The following is a 21,963-nucleotide window of genomic DNA, read 5'->3' as shown; positions in this document are numbered from 1 at the left end:
AAAAGCCAAAGCATTCCAAGTAGTAGTTTACTTAGAATGCTTAAATTACACTACTTGGAAAATAAACATATCACTGCACCTACCATAGTATTTCAAACTTGTCGATACAGGTGCATATTTTGCAGCTGTAAGAAGATTGGGAATTTCTTATATATAAGAGGTTCTTACCTGTATCTGATGCTGCGTTGCATAAACAGCTCTTGTTAATTCTCTCATTTTTGTATCAAGTTCTTCATTGGCGAATGTAAGCTCATTTATACGATTTTCAAGGCCATTTATAAACTCTGCTTCTTTCTCTTCTTTCTTTCTATCTTTTTCCTTTTGTCTACTCACTTCAAAAGCAAGGATAGCAACAGCAATTCCAAATATGACACCCTCACCTTCACAAAACAGAATAAAATCAAAGTAAAATAATAGTAGCAGTACATACAGGGAACCATACGACTACTACATAATAATATATTCGAAGGTCGTAAATTACATTCTTCTAAAAAAACATTGTATTTAATGAAAACCAAATCTGTTGTGCTGAAATGGCAAAAATATATCAAAATATATAAGTTACATTTGTTTTACTGTATCTCATCTGTACACAAATTTAATTTAATCTAAATGAGCACATAATTATTGTGAATCACAGTACTGTGTAACTTTACCTAATAAGTTAGCTCCCAGCTCAATTGCAGCTTCTTCATTGAGTCTCGGAATTGGTGCACTCTCCTTGGACCGTGTAATGTTCATCACATACATTTTCATTCGAACTTCACACCAGTGATAAACTGAGGGTTGAAGAAATTAGTTAGAAAATTCATATACTAGTAACACATAATGCACAGCTGCTTATTACATCAAAGTCAAGGACATCTACATCAAATGCAATAAACTTATCACAGAAAAGTATTCAACCATTACTGTGCTTACTTGGAGTTAAAGAATTCCATACTTAGTCACTTGACAAGCTTAGACAGTTTCTAATGGTAAACAACTGTATTATTCCATCTTTACCCAGTTCTATGGATCCAAACCCTTATTTCACAACTGCCTTAAGAGCTAGTCTGGCAGTCAACTGAAAACCTGCTGATTTAATTTCAATGATTTATGAAAGACAGGTCTGATGACCTGACACTGGAACACAGATTACTCAGTACGTATTATGATGAGAATTTTTTAAAGGTAAAACTGTGATAAATCAATAACCTAGTATGCAACTGATAAAAATGGTTAAATATCAAAATATACTTTAATATCATTATAAACATGATTTTGCCTTTTCTTAATTACATATCCTGGGGACAGTCCACCAATGAATGTTCCACAGGAAAGAGGATGTCACAGAGATCACAAATTTTGCCATAAGAACTTGTGGAATACGTGATTGGACATAACCTTAGCCCATTCAATCTATTTTCTCTGGGAAGACAATGACCAAGAATCAGCCAAAGGGTGGATTCTCTGATATTTCAAGTTCTCAGAGAAAGAACTCCATTTGCTTTGTACATTCAGCAAGATTGGATAAACTATTTCATATCAGAGCAGTAAAAGGAGCCGAGAGATTAAATCAGTATACATACTATCCAATCTTGTTGAGTATTATGACCCTCACATTGGCCTGCTCATAACATTTTGATACCAAAAGGGGTCAGCACCCAACAAAACTAGGCTAATAATTTGGATAAGGACTGAATTGCTGTACAGTGTTAGGGAATATGAATAAATAGCATAATCTCTGTAGTCTTTGTTTAGAATTTCTAGAGATGCTAGTATAGCTGCCAATTCAACAGTAAAACTGAAGCATTACTGTCAATTCAACTGTAAAACTGAAGCATTACTTGATATTCAGCTACAAGGGGTTCATCATCATCCACCACTTCAATACCAAAATGACAACCCCACCTTGGATCTTCAACCCATTAAGTAGAACTTGAAGAAGGCTTGGCAAGTCTTAGTCTTGGATTGAGTAGGTATATGCATTTTATCTACTTTTGCTTAAAGCTTTTGGTCATATTTTAGGCTAACTCATCACCCAAGGAACTATCTTCTACCTCTTCAGTAATAGGCAATTGGAAGGGATTTACTTGGACTAGAGATGTTAAATGTTTCCCAGTTACATTCCCCAAGCAAATATTAAGGTTAAAAAACCTATTGAAAAACTTTAAGTACAACAACCCAAGTTCTCTTCTTGGACTAAGAAGCATTTGATAAGCATCTGAAACCAATGTTCAAGTACTGTGAGCACATCAGCAATGGAGACACCCTGATTTGCGTATATTAAAAAAAAGTGAAAAATGATATTGTTATAATACAATAAAGTTTCATACATACTTACCTGGCAGATATATACATAGCTAAGACTCCGTCGTCCCCGACAGAAATTCAAATTTCGCGCCACTCGCTACAGGTAGGTCAGGTGATCTACCGGCCTGCCCTGGGTGGCAGGACTAGGAACCATTCCCGTTTTCTACTCATATATTTTCTCTTCCACCTGTCTCCTTGCGGGGAGGCTGGGTGGGCCCTAATCGCTATATATATTGCCAGGTAAGTATGTATGAAACTTTATTGTATTATAACAATATCATTTTCATACAATCAACTTACCTGTCAGATATATACATAGCTGATTGGCACCCTTCGGTGGAGGGTAAGAGACAGCTACTACTAGAATAGACAGGTAAACAACATCTGTTGTAGGTATAAAATAAAAACCTTGGTTCCTACCTGATAGGTGGTAGACTTCGTGGGTGTTTTCCCCGTAGTCTGCATCACCTCAAGAAACTTTAGCGAGATATGTGATCTATGGCCAAGAATTCTTGTGGGTCTGCCGAAGGGGTCTTATCCACTTACTCGGCAGAGCCTGAAAGGACTTTGTCAATGGGTGCTGATCCACTTACATGACAACACACCTTATTAAGGAGCATACAACCAATCCCGACCACCTGATCCTAACCACCATGTTAGTATTAAAAATTGCTCAGAGTTATCCCCAACTCTTCGCAACAACCGTAACTCAACCACAATGCACACGCACACAATAATTTCCAAAAAAAAATTTTATCTAATATAAGATATCACAAGAGTTCCTTACTAAACTGAAGTGACTGGCCGCTTGTGCGGCAACTGCACTTGTTCAGCAGAAAGTCTAGAACATATCTATTAGACTTAAGTAGTAAAAAAAAAATCTTAAGGATTGTTGTAAGCTCCTGTACCCAGGATTGTGCCCGCAGACACAAAAGGACCTAATGAAAAACATTTTTCATAGGTCACACGCACGTCCTTCAAATAGTGAGCCGCAAACACAGAATTACATCTCCAATATGTCGCTTCCAAGATATTCTTCAGCGACATATTTCTCTGAAAAGAGAGAGACGTCGCCACTGCTCTCACTTCATGAGCTCTTACTCTCAGAAGTTTTAAAGAATCGTCCGTGCAAGCCTTATGAGCGTCCATAATTACGTTCCTGACAAAAAAGGCTAATGCATTCTTAGACATAGGCCTTGATGGATCCTTCACTGAGCACCACAGGCCTTGTCTAGAACCTCCCAACTGTTCCTTCTTCTTTAAGTAAAACTTTAAAGCCCTTACCGGGCAAAGAGACCTCTCCGGTTCCCTGCCGACGAGACCCGATAATCCTTTTATTTCGAAGTTTCTCGGCCAGGGGTTCGAAGGATTTTCATTCTTCGCCAAGAATAATTCCTTGAAGGAACAGATGGCTGAATCTACATTGAACCCGACTTTGTCACTAAGGGCGTGCAGTTCGCTAACCCTTTTTGCCGTCGCCAGTGACAAAAGGAATAAACATTTTCTTGTTATATCACGAAACGAGGCCAAATGTAGGGGTTCAAATCTCTCTGAAGTCAAGAACTTCAGTACTACGTCTAGATTCCAGTTAGGGGGAGAAGTCATTCTAGACTTCTTGGTCTCAAATGACCTAATCATATCATGCAGATCCTTATTGTTTCCCAAATCTAGGCCTCTATTCCTAAAGACGGCCGATAGCATACTCCTATAGCCCTTAATCGTGGCTACGGAGAGGTGCGACTCTTCCCTCAGAAATAACAGAAAATCAGCTATTTCTGCTACAGAGGTACTGGAGGAGGACAACTTCTTTGACTTACACCACCTTCTAAAAACTTCCCACTTGGATTGATAAACCCGGATAGTGGAAGTTCTCGGGCTCTAGCGATCGAGCTTGCTGCTTTACTAGAAAAGCCTCTCGCTCTGACAAGTCTTTCGATAGTCGAAAGGCAGTCAGAGCGAGAGCGGGGAGGTTTTGATGAAACCTCTCGAAGTGTGGTTGTCTGAGAAGATCCCTCCTTTGTGGAAGGGATCTGGGGAAGTCTACTATCCACTCCAGTACCTCTGGAAACCATTCTTGAGCTGGCCAAAAGGGGGCTATCAGGGTCATTCTTGTCCCCTTTGAAGTCACAAACTTCCTGAGTACTTGCCCAGAATCTTGAATGGGGGAAATGCGTAAACGTCTACCTGAGACCAATCTAGTAGGAAGGCGTCTACTGCTAGAGCTCTGGGATCTTCTACCACTGAACAGAAGACTTTCAGTCTCCTCGAGAGGAACGTGGCAAAGAGGTCGACATGAGGAGTTCCCCAAAGAGACCAGAGCTTGAGGCAAACTTCTGAGTGGAGGGTCCACTCGGTATGAAGGACCTGGTTCCTCCTGCTCAGCCTGTCCGCTCGTACGTTCCTTACTCCCTGAACGAACCTCGTCAAGAGAGAGATGTTCCTCTGGGATGTCCACAACAGAAGTTCTCTCGTGAGTTCGTAAAGGGCATACGAGTGAGTACCTCCTTGCTTCCGAATGTATGCCAGAGCGGTTGTATTGTCCGCATTTACTTGAACTATTTTGTTGCAAACTAACGGTTTGAAGCTCTTTAGAGCTAGGTGTACAGCTAGCAGTTCTTTGCAGTTTATGTGCCAGGACACTTGAAGAGCATTCCAAGTGCCTGACACTTCTCTCTTTCCCAAAGTTGCTCCCCAACCTTTTTCCGACGCGTCGGAAACAATACAAGGTTTGGGCTCTGTATTTCCAGGGAAGTACCTTTGTTTTCCCTCAGTGGGAGTAACCACCATTCTAGATGACGTTTTATCAGATCTGGAATGGGAAAAAAGTCCGAGAGTAGTCCTGTCTTCATGTTCCACGAACTTCTGAGGAAGAACTGAAGAGGACGGAGATGAAGTCTTCCTAGGTGAAAGAACTGTTCGAGCGAGGAAAGGGTCCCTAACAGGCTCAACCATTCCCTCGCCGAAGTCCCGTTTCCTTCCTTAGGAAGAGAGAGACTTTTTCTAAACCTCTCGCTAGTCTCTCTTGAGAAGGAAATACTCGAAAACCCCGAGAATCCATCCGAATCCCCAGATAGACCAAGTTCTGGCTGGGGATCAGTTGGGACTTCTCGAGGTTCACGAGTAATCCTAAAGTCTTTATAAGGTTTAGTGTCACATTCAGGTCCTCCAAACACTGTTCCTCTGACTTTGCTCTGATAAGCCAGTCGTCTAGATAAAGAGATATACTGATTCCTTTCAGATGAAGCCATCTCGCCACATTTTTTTCAAAAGGTTCGTGAAAACCTGAGGCGCCGTCGACAGGCCGAAGCACAAGGCTCTGAATTGGAAGATCCTTCCCCCCGTCATGAAACGGAGGTACTTCTTCGACGAAGGATGGATCGGGACGTGAAAATATGCGTCCTGGAGATCCAGAGACACCATCCAATCCCCTTGGCGAAGAGCCGCCAGGACTGAAGCAGAGGTTTCCATGGAGAACTTCTGTTTTTGAAGCAAACTTGTTCAGAGCGCTGACGTCCAGAACTGGTCTCCATCCCCCCGAGGCTTTCGCAACCAAGAAAAGACGATTGTAAAACCCCGGGGAGCTTTGATCCAGCACCAGTTCTATAGCTCTCTTGTCCCACATCTGATCCACCATTTGTTGAAGAGTATCTTTCAACACAGGGTCCTTGTAATTGGCGGACAATTCCCTCGGGGTTGACGTCAGGGGAGGATTGTCCAGGAAAGGAATGAGATATCCCTTCGAAGAACCGACATCGACCAAGGATCTGTGTCGATGCGAGTCCAGGCTTCCGCAAATCCCCGGAGCCTGGCACCTACTGGTGTTTGGAGGAGCGCCACTTCACTTTCCCCTTTTAAAGGGGCGGAACGAGGCTCGACCTCTCTTCTCGGTCGTTTTCCTTTTAGCGGTAACTCTAGTTGGAGGGCCGCCTCGAAAGGGCCGAACAGGAGTAGACGTCACTTTCTTTTCTCCCATCATTACTGGTCTCTTCTTCCTGGACGATTGCAGGAGAAGATCTTGAGTCGCTTTCTCCGTCAGCGATCGTGAAATATCCTTCACCAACTGTGACAGGAACAGAAAATCAGACCTAGGGGCGAATAACAAAGCTGCTCTTTGTGAGTGTGATACTGCTTTCGTCAAGAAAGCGCTAAACACAGATCTCTTCTTCAAGAGACCTGCTCCAAACAAGGAAGAAACTTCCCCTGAGCCGTCTTGCACCGCCTTGTCAATACATGACAGAATTGCTAGGAGTACATCCGGTTCTAGCCCTTCAGGGGCATGAGCCTTCTTGGACATCACCCCAAGGGACCAATCTAGGAAGTTAAAGACTTCTAGAATGTGAAAAAGTCCTTTGAGGAGATGATCCAACTCTGAAAGGCCCCAAGTAATCTTAGCCGTGTGAAGGCTATGTCTCCTGGATGCGTCTACCAGACTGGAAAAGTCAGCTTCAGCTGAAGCAGGGAGAGTGAGACCCATATTCTCCCCAGTCTGGTACCAAATCCCTCTCTTGCCGGTCAGTCTAGGGGGAGGCATGCAAAAAACTGTCCTTACTAGCTCCTTCTTAGTAAGCATCCAGTTATCCAGTGATTGCAGAGCTCTCTTCATAGAAATCGTCGGTCTCATCTTCACGAAAGCCGACGATTTCGGAGTCTTCGAGCATGAAAAACAGAGAACGAGGCGAAGGAGGAGCGGCAGGGATCAATGCGTCTCCGTATTCCTGGAGAAGGAGAGCTGTCAAGACTTTGTAGTTCGACAGTCCTTCCTTACTGTGAGACTCGTCCTCTGATTCCTCTTCCATAATCGGATCAGTAGGAGAGACCACTTCTCGTTCCGGGTCTTCTTGTCCAACAATTCTCTCTACTGGGGACAAACTCCTAATAGGAGAGGGGCTAAGAGAGTGTAAAGAGCTCCTATGCTTGACTGGCTCTTCGTACTTGGCTGGCGCCTCGCGCCTGGCTGGCGTCTCGCGCCTGGCTGACTCCTCGCGCTTGGCTGGCGCCTCGCGCCTGGCAAGATCCTCGCGCTTGGCTGGCGTCTCGCGCCTGACTGACTCTTCGCGCTTGGCTGGCGCCTCGCGCCTGACTGACACCTCGTGCCTTGTTGAAGACTCGCGTCTTCCTGAAGTCCCCTCCTTGCGTGACAGATGTTCTTCTTGAGCCTCACGCTTGGATGAATGCTCCCGCCTGCTTGTTACTCCGCGCTCGGCTGAAGCTACTGATCTGGCAGACGTATCCCATCTGGGAGAATCCTCTCGTCTGTAATGCGTTTCTCGCTTGTCTGACTCTCTCTTAGAGGACGCTTCTCGTCTGTAGGACGCCTCGCGCTTGGCTGTTGCTACGCGCTTGTCTGGCGGATCCAGATCTTCCCACGAGTCTCTATCTGAGATCTCAAAAGACTCACGTCTCACAGGAGCCTCACTCCTGGTGGGAGAAGGAAGACGAGTCTTCTTGACCGGCAGTCTGACGTCTTTCTTACGAGGAGGATCCTTCGAAAGGACTCCTACTAGGGCGGAAAGCTGTTCCTGTACCGCCAAAATGATCCTTTTGGACGCTTCTCCTGCGTCTTCTTGAACGGGAGAGGTAGACCTCGAAGGCGTGTTGCCCCCATCATGGGACGGCGAAACCCTCTTCGCCTTCTTGATAGAAGGAGGTTCTTCTTCCGAAAAGCGTTCTGGGCTTGAATCCAAACCAGGATCTCTCCAGTGCCTTTTCAGGGGCCTGGACAAGTCCGAATCCTTCCACCCTCGTTTAGGAGAGGGAGAAGCGGACGAAGAGAAGCACTCTCTGAGGACGCTTTTTCGATAGCGGTCCTGAGCAGGCTGTCTATACACAGCACCTGCTGAAGGGACGCCTGACCGGGGGGAATTCTCCACAACCTCCGTACGGCTTTCGACTTTCCTTCTCCTCTGGGCTTGGGAGCTTGGAAGAGGTCTAGGCCTGGGAGCGTCGCAGAGACGGTCAGACGCCCCCTCCACAACACTGGGGACACTCACTTCACTAAAATCACTTTCACCATCCTTACCTTTTATGGTAGCCATTTCGGATCTCATCCTGTGAAGCGTAGCCTTCAGTTCAGCAATTTCCGAAGCTGAATCTGAATGTACGGCCTGTGAGGGTCCTGATACAGAATCATAATTAAGAGAAGAGTTAGAATTATCCAAAGGCTCAATAGGCCTTGTACAACTACCCGCCATCTTAGATGCAGCCCTTCTGACTCTATCCCTTTCTAACTTCTTCAAGTAAGAAGTTAGAGTCTTCCATTCCTCAACATTCAACCTTTCACACTCATGACAGGTGTTAGAAATGGAACAATCAAAACCCCTACATTTGCGACATACAGTGTGAGGATCAACCGAAGCTTTCGGTATCCTCACCTTGCAGCCTACATTCACACACATTCTCACACAAACACTTGAATCAGACATTCTGAAGAAAAAATCAAAAAGCAAGTCCAAATCCAGTCCACAGTAGCGAATGCCAAAACAACGATCCAGGTACGTCACCAAAAGTCCACAAAAAGATGATCAATTGCTTAGAAAAGCGAATTCCAGTCAAGAGGTGGCAGCAACGATGTTGATACCACCGGCGACAGAAAATATATGAGTAGAAAACGGGAATGGTTCCTAGTCCTGCCACCCAGGGCAGGCCGGTAGATCACCTGACCTACCTGTAGCGAGTGGCGCGAAATTTGAATTTCTGTCGGGGACGACGGAGTCTTAGCTATGTATATATCTGACAGGTAAGTTGATTGTATGAAATTGAGAATCAAGAGAGAAGGATACAGTAAAGGTTTCGATCCTTGTAAGAACAAACATTAATTCAGAGCAAGATAGAAACCCAAACCACAGCCAAGCCAAAGTTCATCTAAGAGTCATAAATATAGTATACTTCCAATGACAAATAATAAAATAGATCCAAATTCAGTTTGGGGTGGGTATAGTGAAACAGTCACAAGGGAAATATTGCAAGTTTACTACTGTAGCAGAGTCTGATAACAGTAATAGCATACCATAGGATAGGTCTGAAACTTTGATAATGAGCATTTTCCTTTAATTGATAACCATAAAATGCCAAAGAACCCATTATCATGAGATTTTACTGTACAATGTTCACAACTCTTGACTTCTTTTTATGTCCAGGATACTGAAAAACACTCATTAAACAAATCTACCTACGTCGCGCTGGTGGAAGGCAAATCTTCTCTTTAAAGAATGTATTCCTAATAGCCCCACGTCTTATTCCACTAGATAAAGGCCGAGCAACTTGTTTCACAAAGAGAAATGCAAGTTTGGCAAGAGGAAAAATGGGAGCCATGAGTGTTTGTTCCTCTGATGCAGTAACTTAGATCCCACCTGCAATGCAAGACAGCCTCATTACTTGAACTGTGTTAAGTAGGAAAGGCATGTGCAAAGTCAGCTGATTTAAATTTATTTAAGCTTTTCTTTCATTAAACTATGCTATAAGGCTATAAAATTGTCTAAATCTAGGTAAACTGTGGAGGTCACAAATCTTGGTAATTACAGTACCTCCAGTTAACAATAATGAATATCAAACCACCTTACAGAGCAGAGCATTTCTCTAGACTTTCAATTAGCAAGAGAATGATAACTATGGCTCCCATTTTATTCACCAAATCAGTTTGATTAGAAAACCTAAAATTGAGAAGAATTTCCAAGACAGTACTCTATTCTATAACAAACAAATAATTGTTTTAATCTTTTTAATAACCACCACTATGTAGCAAAAATCAACAGCCCTTCAAAATATCTATTTGAAGAGAGATATAGTAGAGATCAAAACAACAGTGTATCACAAAACATATACTAGTGTGTTGTACTGCATATGAACCTACTCAAAATTCTTTCCCAACACACTAATTTACTTATATACCAGGTTAACAGTACATACCAGTAAAATTAAGGTTATTATATTACAAAAGTTCAAAGACAACACAGACTTACACTTCCAGTCTCACATTGGGGCTTGCCTGAGGGAATTTTTCTTAAATGAGGATTGAAAAAACTGTTAGCAATCAAGATTTTTCCCTAGGAAAAAAAATCTAACATTACTCTAATCCCAAGTTATGTCCCAGGGAAACAATGTGTTAACAGGTTTCTCCAGAAAGGTCATGTGTTGCCATCACAGTGGTTTCTAAATCCAGAGATGTGCAGAATCTTACCGAGTCTTTGGAGTACACCTCTAGTTGACTTAATCTGCAACCAACAAGAACTAGCAACTCCCAAAATACTGTACAGCTTTCCTGAACACCATCAAGGGGTACAGAGGCCTTTTGGCTGCCCTGGCACTGTCTAGAAATTTATGCTCTCTCACTGTTCTCACTGATATGACCAATGCTAATAGAGCTGCAGTCTCCCATGAATGCAACTATGACCCTCACTGTTCCTCTGTAGCCCCTACAGGTTTCGTTCCCAGAACATAAAAGCTCTCTGGTACACCATTAGAGGTTCCCATCAGTTGGGAGAAGCTACGGAAACAGTCATACTTTTGGCATTAGGTAAATACCACCAGAATTTACTGCTCATCCAGCTACATGCATAGAGGTTCCAGCAACAGCTCATGGAGCTTTGTTTAAAAGAAAGTGTTATTTTATTTAAGCAATTAATGATCTTATTTCCTAATCTAAAACTGCACTTTTATCAAAGAAAATCTCTCAAGTCCTTCAGATTACTTTAAATTATTTCAAGTACTATACTATTTCAAAGAGTAATGAAATTAAGGCTAGAAAGCAAAAGACTATGGCAATTTCAGCCATTAAGCAAAAGACAGTGTATAAGAGAGAGTTCAAGTAGTTAGACAGAAACATGATAATATCTGAAAAAGAAATGAAAAGAGGCAAAAGGATCCCAGGTCAAATTGGGACAAAACTCTCAGCTCTGCACTGAGAAATAGGTACCTAAGATACTTCAGAAAGAAAATGGAAGAAAAAATCAGGAATCACTGGAAGAAGAAATAAAGAAAGTAGGAATCAATGTAAAGTAAAACACTAAACAGTGTATGTAGCTACGGGTAAAACAAATGCTGAAACAACCTTTAGGTAGTAGGCTAATGCCTACAATACGTTGAATGAGGTGCACTGATGGCAATACTGTACCCTGTTCCTGGCTCTTGAACTTAATTTGACTGGAATGCCCAAGGACCGAAACTTTTGCATTGCAATATACAGAAAAAACTATCTAGGATTTAGGCAAGGACATTTACTTGCCGTACAGCCTAAGCTACCTTACCAGATACTAATATAGGGTAGGCTAACCTAACCTAAAGGCTGTACCAAATGTGCCTAACTTAGAATAATAATTTCAGGGTTAAATTTACTTAACCTAGGCTAAAGAGGATTCTAATTCATAAATGGTATACCTACCTACCTAGGTATAGGCTATACCTAACTGATTGAATGATTTCTCAGGAGTTACTTGGCGTCACAGGCTGAATTGCCAAGGTCACTGTCGTTAATCTACAATACTTAAGCTTCAAACTAGCCTACTAGTAGGTAGGTATGCAAGCCTGGGCTAGTCACGCCTACTCTAAATGAGATTAGGCGCAGGAATAAATAACGAGGGGGTGGGGAGTAGGCCCGGTACTAGGCTACAACTAGGTATAGCAATGAAATCGTGGGGGTGATTTAAATAACAAAATAACAATATATAAAACACCAATTTACATTTTAGTTTTTATTCAATAAATTATTTACAAAGCATTACAACAGATTACATAAGGGTAAAAGAAGTGCTGCAACTTACACTGCGCCGGTGGCATCAAGACGTAAGTCCTGAAGAAGTGGTTATTCTTCGCACGGCTCTTCGCGAAGCTTGCAAGTGGTTTGGACACTTGTTTAATGACAAGAGTGGCCAATTTCGCAATGGGAAAACCCACTACAGGCATTATTTATGCTGTAATCTAGGGTAGAGCGCAACCTGCAAAGTAACGGTGGTGATTGCAGTCATTCACCACCGTCCACCTCCTCCATAGCAATCTTGGGTGGTTGTTGCCTCTGTAACAGCGCCTCACTTTCCTATTACCTATCATAATTAGCTCCCATGGACTAATGATTAAAACCGAAACGTTTTCCTTACTATCGCGTTGCTCCAATTTTAAAATGCATTTTCAAAATATCCTAATCTTTACTTTACTAGACAATCTTTCGTTAATAACAGTACCAGGTCTCTCTAGCTCTCATATTTTCTTTTTTTTTTTTTTTTTAATTTACATCGTACTTCTATCAAAATTATTGGAAACCTCGTCAGGTTTTAGTAGTGTCCAAGTAAATATGGACGTAACATAGCCAATTTTGGGTAAGACCCTGTGAGATACAAGGTCAACTTAATCTACAACTCATATGTACGGCCAACGAAGAATTGGCGTAGTTTCTTAATTCATTGTGTGTTTTGGAAATATTGCCATATGCAGGTTCCAGATTATTTACTTAACAATAAATAACATTTCCTTTCAAAGGTGCTATACTTGAAATAAATTACATTAGAACCGAGTAGACTTATTCAACGTATTAAAGATAATTATTCTGCAAAGTAAGGAAAATATATACCGATGGGTCCACGATTTCTAATTTTTATTCTCAACTCTAGCTTCGTGACAGCATACCGAAGATTTTGAAGTTGGCTTTGCTGCCGCTCGAGTCTTGACTCAACGTATCGTACTGCACTGGGGTGATGTCATTTCGTCTCCTACAGTCGATAAATAATACCTCAAAGCGTTAACATTCTTTGAAAACGATGTTTAGTTAAACTAATTTTGTCCTTTGATCAATAAAATAATTTGCATGACACATTTAGTGGGCCTAAATTGGACTTCTGATTTTCGCACATGATTAGCCTAGGTCTATTTTCAGCAGCAGTATACTCTCTCGGATACGTAATATTAATGAATATTTAAATCATATATATATATATATATATAGGATATATATATATATATATATATATATATATATATATATATATATATATATTAATCTGCTTTATTTGACTATTCCCGTTATTCTTGTTTTATTAGCCATTTTAAGGCGTCCGTTGTCGGAGCGGGGAATTTTAAAATAACCGTTATCATTAGTGATGCTTTCACGAGATGGAGTTCGTAGTGAGAAGTCGGATCTAGTCGCCTGAGATGTAGAAGAGAGCGGAGCGGAGGTGGCGTATAGGAGTGATGGAAGGATTAGGCCGATGTTAATAAAGTATCTCAATAAAATGTATTCTTTAGGTTTTGAAGAAAAAATGCATGCATCATTGAAACCGTTTCCCTCCCTATCCGTGGTATTCACTGGCCACCGATAAAAAACAAAACAAAAAGAGTAAGCCTAACTGAATCTCTCATCCATCAAAGATAAGTTTGCTTATTCATTAGACTTATTCATTAGACAACTATCAAAGATTTCAAGTGTAGATTTTAAAATCTCTTCCTCTCCATCTAAAGTATTCATCAGACACCAGTCGTAAGCGTAGAGCTAGTTATGATTCCTGGTTCAGCAATGTCGTGACGAATCACTAGAATGAATGTTGCTCAGCAACATTTACACTACTGTATTGTCTTGCTCTCATGTGGGGCTTCGAGGTGTTCCACCTCTAGGCCCATGTTCTAAATTTTGCCGTTCTTTAAACAATTTTATTCATCTATGTATGATACTCTCCGGTTTATTAAGCTTTCTTGATATCTCTCCAACAGGAACTTGCACCGAATGCAGTGCAATAATTCTCTCGCTCATCGAGGGATGTTTAGTGACCGATAAATGACACATTGACATTAGATTCCCGTGCACATAACATCAAAAGCAATAGAGTGAGGTCACACTGTTAAGATATCGTTTTTTTCTTTTTGTTTTTAAATTTGATAGCATTTTGTGAGATTCCAATGTTTTCTGTAAAATTTAACAAATGGAATAATTCAACTACCTTTAACTTGAAATTGAAATGATAATTTAAGGACTATGTTTATGCGATACTACTAGTGATAAGTGTCTCCTATCTATTTGGTATTGTATATCTATGGTTGTGATATGACGTTTTTTATCACTTCGTTTCGTTCACGTCAATTTTGCTATATGGAAAATAGTTTTACACAATAACATAACATATTGTTCTAAAGATATCAGTGACTGATTTTAATGTCATTACACATGATTTCTTCCATCTTTGAAAAGAGAAATAGATAAATAAGGCATGAATCGTGCGTCAGGCAGGTGAACGAAAAATTATGAAACTCTGCCACGAGTTTTTTGGCCGACAGTACATATATATATATATATATATATATATATATATATATATATATATATATATATATATATATATATATATAATATATATATATATCTAATAAAAGGAGCCCATAAAAACACCAAAATGTAGAGAGAAAAAGTACTATATTTCAAAGACTGCTGTCTCTCTCTTCATATACCTGAAGAGAGAGACAGCAGTCTCTGAAATATAGTACTTTTCTTTTCTCTACATTTTGGTGTTTTTATGGGCTCCTTTTATTAGATGGAATTCTGTTGTTACAGAACACTTTTACCAGTCATATATATATATATATATATATATATATATATATATATATATATATATATTAGGGCTTTCGCCTTGTATGATAAGGCGCCCTATGAGGTAATGTTAGACTAGCTATAATCTATACGCTAAGTCGGTTGGTATTGCACTTCCATCTTCAATGGAGTGTCTGGGGTTTTGTAGATCACTTACGAAGTCGGTATTATCTTTACGACGATGTGTTAAACTCATGGTTCGGTGAGGTTTCTTGTAGAAAACACTAAGTATAAAAAATTATATATTCTTCTGAAGTTTTACATGGTGAAGATCAGATATGATTGTACAAGTCTTCTAATAACGATAGCTTGATCGCTTCTGCCAATGATGATGGCTAATCCTATTCCTCTACATGATAAAGCTTAGGTAAAGAGGTACAGGTCTTCTAATGACGATAGCTAACTCTGTTCTGCCTGTCTACCATCTCTGTTACAAGTTATGAAGGAACAGACAGTAGTTCGAACATATGAAACCATACTATCAGATGACATAGTTACATACGAACACACAATCAAATGAGACACGCTACAGATCAGGGAGCTTGGACTAATGTTTATTAAACAATTGAATGACTACAGGTGACGGCATGTTATCTTAGCCTACATACTTATTGTATACGTCATCTTTAGCGTCTCTAGTCTGATCACATTCCTGCAAGCAATCTGGTTGACCTCTTAGTTTTAGTTATATTTTATATATGGACTAACATTCCATATTTTTTATTATGTAAAACACTTACATCAGCTCGGTCAGCTACCAAACCAACCACTGAATATTACTCAAACTTGACTTGCATTTGACTTCTAAGGAGTGTGATACAGACACTATGTGATATATATATATATATAAGTAAATAAAAATTCATGGTGTACATGAATTGATTCAAGTAATAAAATATAAAACAATGATATTGGTAAATAATAGTGATCACATGATATATATAATGATACAGTTTTTCACTTCATCTCATTAAGATACATATGCTACAAGAAAATACTAATGTACTCTGATAAGTTGCATAGAATGAAGATTAACATGATAAAAATCATATTTTAACTGATAAAAAGTTCATATATGAATTGATAAAATTATTAATGTTATGCTGATTGATTCGTTGATTTTTATGCTAAATGTTATATATCTGATTCATTAATCAATATACTAACTCATATATAACTGCAGATAATGGTAAGATATAAGGTAACAGATTGATTATAGGCTACCTGATTTGTTTATACATATGTATATGGATTCATATAATTATGATTAATATATGTGCACTTTAAATAGATTCCTATTGCGTACACGCAAAGATATATTTAGATTCTGTTATTTATGATCATTTATATAAGAGATTCCTATTGCGTACACGCAAAGTATATTTCGACTCTGTTATTTATGATCAATTATATATAGATTCCTAGTGCGTACACAAGCAAAAATATATTTCGATTCTGTTATTTATGATCATTTATATATAGATTCCTAGTGCGTACACGCAAAAAATATGATTTCGATTCTGTTATTTATGATCATTTATATATAGGATACATGATATTTATTTATATATAGGATACATGACGCCGAGGTTATACTACTTCACTTTTAACTAGCTTTCGAACAACTTTTCGTCCATTACACAGTTCCAGACAACCACCTATAGCCAATGAAAACGGCCTTTTTCAATGGTTAAACAAGGGGAAAATTTGCCTGGGCGGGTCCAACGTTCCATTTTGCGCTCATACTTATTCTCTGCATCCTAAGCTACACGATTACGTTCGCGATGAATAAAAAAAAACATCCCCAGCACGAGTCCTTCGCCAGCAAAGTAGAGTTGAATATCCTTCGGGTCGTAATTGTCGGAAGTATGTCCCTTATTGTAGTCGATTCCGACAGCCGCCGGAGCGTTCCGCATTAAAACGAGATTAACGACGAGATACGGTGTCGGTCGAAGAAGTCCATGATGGTGCTTATTCCTTTCACATTGTAGGCGGTTGTTACTTGACTGTAGTCGTGTCCGCTGCGACGAACGATTTTTTGAAGTTGCTATGTGAAACTCTCGTACTGCAGGATACTGTAACCGGTTCCATTAATCAGCCTGCAAGTGAAATTATACTTGTCACAAGGGCAAAGTAAATTCAGACGACATCCAAATACAGGGGAAAGGGGGGGGAGAGAGCCATTTAGACCAGACTAACCCACATGAATTCGCTGATATTTCGGAATTCAAAAGAGTCCGCTGTACAAACTTTTTTATCCATGGCATTAACAATGAGTGAACCTATCCAGGTCTATGATGACTTGTAAAAAAATACCAGAATTATAAAAAACAAATAGATATCATTACGAATCTCAAAGAAATTCGATATTACTGGTAGTAAGTTACTAGACAAAGAAGTGGAAAAACGGAGCTAATTGTAAGATTGCCAGGCAACATAAGAGTCCAAAGAGAAGATTAATCATGATTCTATGTGCACCCTAACAAAAGTTTCATATTCAATTTTCTCGTGCGCATCCTCTGAGGTTAACTTTTAAAAACATTATTTAATAGGTAGGAGATGCAACGAAAAACCCACTATGTAACTAATTTCTATATAAACTTTGGGTTTTTTTTCAAGAAAATGTGACATTTTGCCCATGAATGTTTTACTTGAATTGTAATAGGCTAATGTTGCAAGTATAAATTTCATATATACATATCTTGATACTTCTAAATGTCTATGAGGTTCAGAAAAAAACAAAAAAAAAATTAATTCATTTTGTTTTGTGTATAGAATTCTATTTGCTTATATTGTTCATTAATTTTAATGATTACAAGTCCTTAAACTAATTGCATTACACACACGGATAAGAATATGTTATGTGGCCTGTCATGTGACCTATGAACCACATGTGAAGTTCATGAACTAAGCATTCCTTTCTCCAGTCAATCTGCTTTTGCAAGCAGAGACGACACACAGATGAAGCCTGTGTAAGCAGATTATTGAGGTTAAAAGGAACAAATGCTGATACGGCAATGATGACGTCGTCACTTGGCAGGAGATTGCTCTCAGCAGCTAAGAGTTACGTTACTTGCTGTAAGAGATACGACTTTAGTATTTTCAAATGATATTTTAGTGTTTTAATTCTCCACCCGCATGAGAAGAATGTCTGAAAAAAAAAAACAACAGTACCAAAATTGAACAATATATTAGTTTCATGTTGGCATTATGTTAAATAAATATTCTTATTCAAACTATATGAAAAAGGTTTCCATACAAATTCTATATATTATTAGCCCTGTATAAGATTCATATAGGATTATTCCATAGATAACATTTTCACTTCTAGACTTCCTGACTTTAAAAATCTCTTTTATTTTATTTTATTTATTTTATTTATTATTAGTTATTTATTTATTTATTTATTTATTTATTTATTTAATTTCATTGACTACGAATATAAATCACCGGGACAGACAATATGTCAGTAGATTTTGGATATGTGTTTGAACTTTTAGCTTATTTGTCATTACTAAAGCGTTAAGTTAGAGTTCAAATCTTTACGCATATATATTTGGATATTTAATTATCTATGGTTACGTTTTGCTTATTGATTTTATCGTGATTCCTTTTTTATTATAATTTGTAACCCTTCCGACTTCTTACGGAGTGTATTATATTGACTCCACTTGTATCCATATTTATTTTTTTTTTATTTATTTATTTATTTTTTTTTTTATATATATTTGATAAATTAATGGTTGGCTGAATATGTGGAAAAGTGTTCTAGCGGCGTACCGTATAAGGCTACTTGCGGCATCAATTCTATAGATACAAGATATAACTGATAAAGGTATTTAAAACCGCGAGAACCGCTATAATCCAGTTTGGATCCAATATCACGAGTTGTAACTCGTAAGACATTGACACTTTTTTTATTTATCTCTTATTCTACCAAACCGATTGACTCTGGGTGATAAAATATATTATTGGTTTTCTTAATGGAAAGGAATTCACACAACGTGTTAAGGAGATTATTATTGATTTACACCACCCGAGTCACAGCTTATTATGTGTTGAATTCCATATTTACTGATTTAGCACTCATAAATATTCGTAACGCACTCAATTGCGGTGTTTGTTTTTAGTGCTAATTAATTCTAATATAACGTGTCAAGGAACTATTAACACTAAGAAGTGTTTATTCCCTCTGTCAGACTCGTAATTCTGTTAATAATTCTACGTATATTCTTTCAAGGATTGATTTGGCACAGGATAGGCTCCTAAACTGACAGGTTGTCTTAGTGGATCCCTTGTTTTCATGACACATTGTTACAATTAGTTATGTGCTTTATATCTGTAAGCATTGTAGGCCAGTAAAATAGTGATTTGGCTTTCTGTGACATACTATGAACCCTGGATGACGGAATGCAACCAGTTTATGACGATTGGTATGAAAGAGATTATTATTACTACCTGGTCGTTAGTCATCTGCTGTGTTCTTCGGTTTTCCTCGTCACGGACCTACATATAATACTACATTTGATTACATTATTCTGATAACACATACCTTAGTATACTTTTGCTTTAGGGTTTCTGCTCGAAGTGTGTATTGTTTTTGCTTAGCCGCTGACCCTGTTTCCGTTTCGAAGTGTTTATTGTTTGGTGTTTATTGCTGCTGACTCTGTTTCTTTGTTCAGTTTGTAACAGTTCTGATTTTAAGATATCGAACGCCTGTTGATGCTTTTTAGACCATAATCAATCTACGCTCTTCTTCGTAAGATCTGTTAAAGGAGCTGTCATGATTGAAGAGTTACATATTTACATACGATTGTAATACCCACTAAAGCGCAAAAGTGCTGTATCCCCCTTTTACGTAATAAGTACCGTAAAGTTATGAATAGCCGACACCTTACCATTGGACTACTTTTAAGACCTTGACCAGACACATAAAACCTAGATAAACATGTTCGGTTTTGAAAAAACTCACATTTAGATATTTTACTCTGAGATTATTTGTCTTTGTCTCTGTAGCACTAGCTCTTACTTTATGTGAATGTACTTCTAAGGTATTAGAAAAGATTACAAGATCATCCATATAGGCATGTAGGTTATCCCCTAAAAGTCTCCAAACACTATATTGTAATTTTGGGGCGCAACGTAAGCCGGAGGCATACGTAAAAATTGATAATGTCCCTGGGTGTGCTGAAAACGGTGTATGAGGTACAATCACTTAGGTAATAGTATCTGGTAAAAGCATTTAAGTAAGTCCAAGTTGGTGAAAAAAAAAAAAAAAATTTATTCTAACCTAACAGAGATAAGATGTCGTCGGTACATCGCACTGGAAACTATCGGAAGTCGTTTCCTTGTTTAAGCGACAGTAATCTGCGCAGATACGCCAAGTCCGATCTTTTATGGCATGACGTTTTGAGGGAAAAATTATATGGGCTTATTTGATTTCCTAATGGCTCCTATTACTAACATTTTTCAACTTCGTCATTTATCTCTATTTTAAAATTTCATTGAGAATCTATACGAAGGTACGTAAATAGCTTTATGTTTGTCCTTAGACCGTGTTTTGTGTTAAATTACATCCGTTTTTTTTTCCATAGATCACTCGCAAGTGGAGAAACTTCCTGGTATTCAGGTAAAAGATAAAAAAAAAAAAAATTCTGCTGAATCACCTCTGCTTGAATGACCTTGCTTGAATGACTTAAGGATATTACTTTAGATAGATTATCAGAGAGGATTCATCCACGACCGGTGGGCGTGATTAAAATTAGCAACAATAAAAAATGCGATATTTATAACTTCCGTATCCACGATATGTATACTTTTAGAGCTTTGTTCGCGGAAATCGTTATATTTCAGAGTGTCGGGAAGGATTAAAATTTCATTTCCCAGCAAAGTCTTTTACACGCACTAAGACATTCGAGGGTGCATGCTTCTCGAGATTTTGCGTGCAAAGTACGACTGCGGTTGTGGGAGAATTCTGTTGGGTCATTTGAACAATGTTACGATTTATGAGACAAATGTATAGTCCTTTATATAAGTTATTATTTGATAACTGTATATTTTTGTTCAAAACGGATTTTACTATGTTTGAAGGTTTATAGGATTTTCCTTTGATAAACACGCCTTATTTTGCAGGATGTAAGATAATATTTTGTATACCCCTAGATGAATCTTACAATTACACTAGATACAGATCAATGTTTTTTATAACTATAGAGGTATCTGTAAGCGCTCGCTTATCCGGACTTCTCATTAGAGAAGTTCGAACAACAGACGGTGAGTCCGTAAATACAGGATATTACGTGTAGTAAAGGAAAGATAAACAAGATATTCTAATTTTTACGGCGCGTACAGTCGGGCTTTATCCACCACTACTTATAATAACTTAGTATTAAAAAAAAAAACGAAAAACCTGCTCTGATTACTTTATACGGTCGTGTGTTTCATAGGAAAATCCTTTTTAATTCAAAAAGATATTGGTATGAACCAACATCGCTTTTCCCCACTCTGCTAGAGTCGCTTATTGTGTGGAATTTGCTTCGCTTTGAAAACTCGGCAGATTTAACTAACCTTGACCGCTTGACTAGGTGACACAGTCACCGAGTTTTGCTTGTTTGATTCTGAACGGGCTACTGTTTCTATTTCTTTTTGTAATAATTAGGATCCTTCTCTTTATTACCCATCGGCAACGTATTGTGTGTTTTTAGGCATTATGTTGCTGGTTACGTATAAAGCAATGAATGACGAACTATTAGGAACTGAGCGATTACTAATAAGACAAGTTATCACTACTGCATTCAATATTAATTAACTGTTTGTACTTCATTCTTTGCTAAAATTTGAAATAGTGAGGGATCCTGGTCAGCGCATTAGCCTGATGAAAGTTTTTTACAGACATGTTATTCCTTGCAATCCAGCCGTATTTTTAAAGTTAAGTTGAGTCATTGAGGTTCGATATTTTATATAACTCAAAAACTCAAGGCTAAAACTGCGATCGGGACTTTGCAAAGGAGCATTTATTGTCATGACCCGAAATAGTGTTACCTCTAATTTATATAGATTTGTACGGGTGTTCCACTTGTTTTTGTGTGTTTTCTAATCACTAC

At 38.7% G+C, this 21,963-nt stretch overlaps 1 protein-coding gene across 2 annotated transcripts; it reads right to left on the bottom strand.

Annotated features, from left to right (window-relative positions):
* Positions 1-78: 78 nt before the first annotated feature.
* On the bottom strand, positions 79-12,298 carry LOC135196085 (optic atrophy 3 protein homolog). Of its 2 annotated transcripts, XM_064222541.1 has the most exons (4): positions 12,051-12,188; positions 9,468-9,644; positions 657-779; positions 79-380 (listed from the first exon to the last, which is right to left on the bottom strand). In XM_064222541.1, exons 2-4 carry the CDS (start codon positions 9,604-9,606, stop codon positions 148-150), a joined length of 495 nt encoding a protein of 164 aa, XP_064078611.1. In that variant the 5' UTR covers positions 9,607-9,644; positions 12,051-12,188; the 3' UTR covers positions 79-147. The 2 variants fall into 2 exon arrangements, with proteins under 2 accessions (XP_064078611.1, XP_064078610.1); XM_064222540.1 differs by lacking the exon at positions 9,468-9,644 and having other exon boundaries at positions 98-380; positions 12,051-12,298.
* Between the last annotated feature and the right edge of the window lie 9,665 nt (positions 12,299-21,963).

This window comes from Macrobrachium nipponense, chromosome 17 (assembly GCF_015104395.2).
Source record: "Macrobrachium nipponense isolate FS-2020 chromosome 17, ASM1510439v2, whole genome shotgun sequence".
Taxonomy (NCBI): domain Eukaryota; kingdom Metazoa; phylum Arthropoda; class Malacostraca; order Decapoda; family Palaemonidae; genus Macrobrachium; species Macrobrachium nipponense.
Note: the sequence above shows the minus strand (reverse complement) of the source record. Positions and strands in the feature narration are given on the sequence as shown.

Bases quoted from the DNA above. Each gene is read 5' to 3' on its own strand.
- LOC135196085 (XM_064222540.1), bottom strand. From the start codon at position 12,192: ATGCCTGTAGTGGGTTTTCCCATTGCGAAATTGGCCACTCTTGTCATT. The intron at 780-12,050 runs GTAAGTTGCAGC...TTCAACCCTCAG, and splicing joins CTTGATGCCACCGGCGCAGT to TTTATCACTGGTGTGAAGTT. The intron at 381-656 runs GTAAAGTTACAC...TGTTTTGTGAAG, and splicing joins GCTGGGAGCTAACTTATTAG to GTGAGGGTGTCATATTTGGA.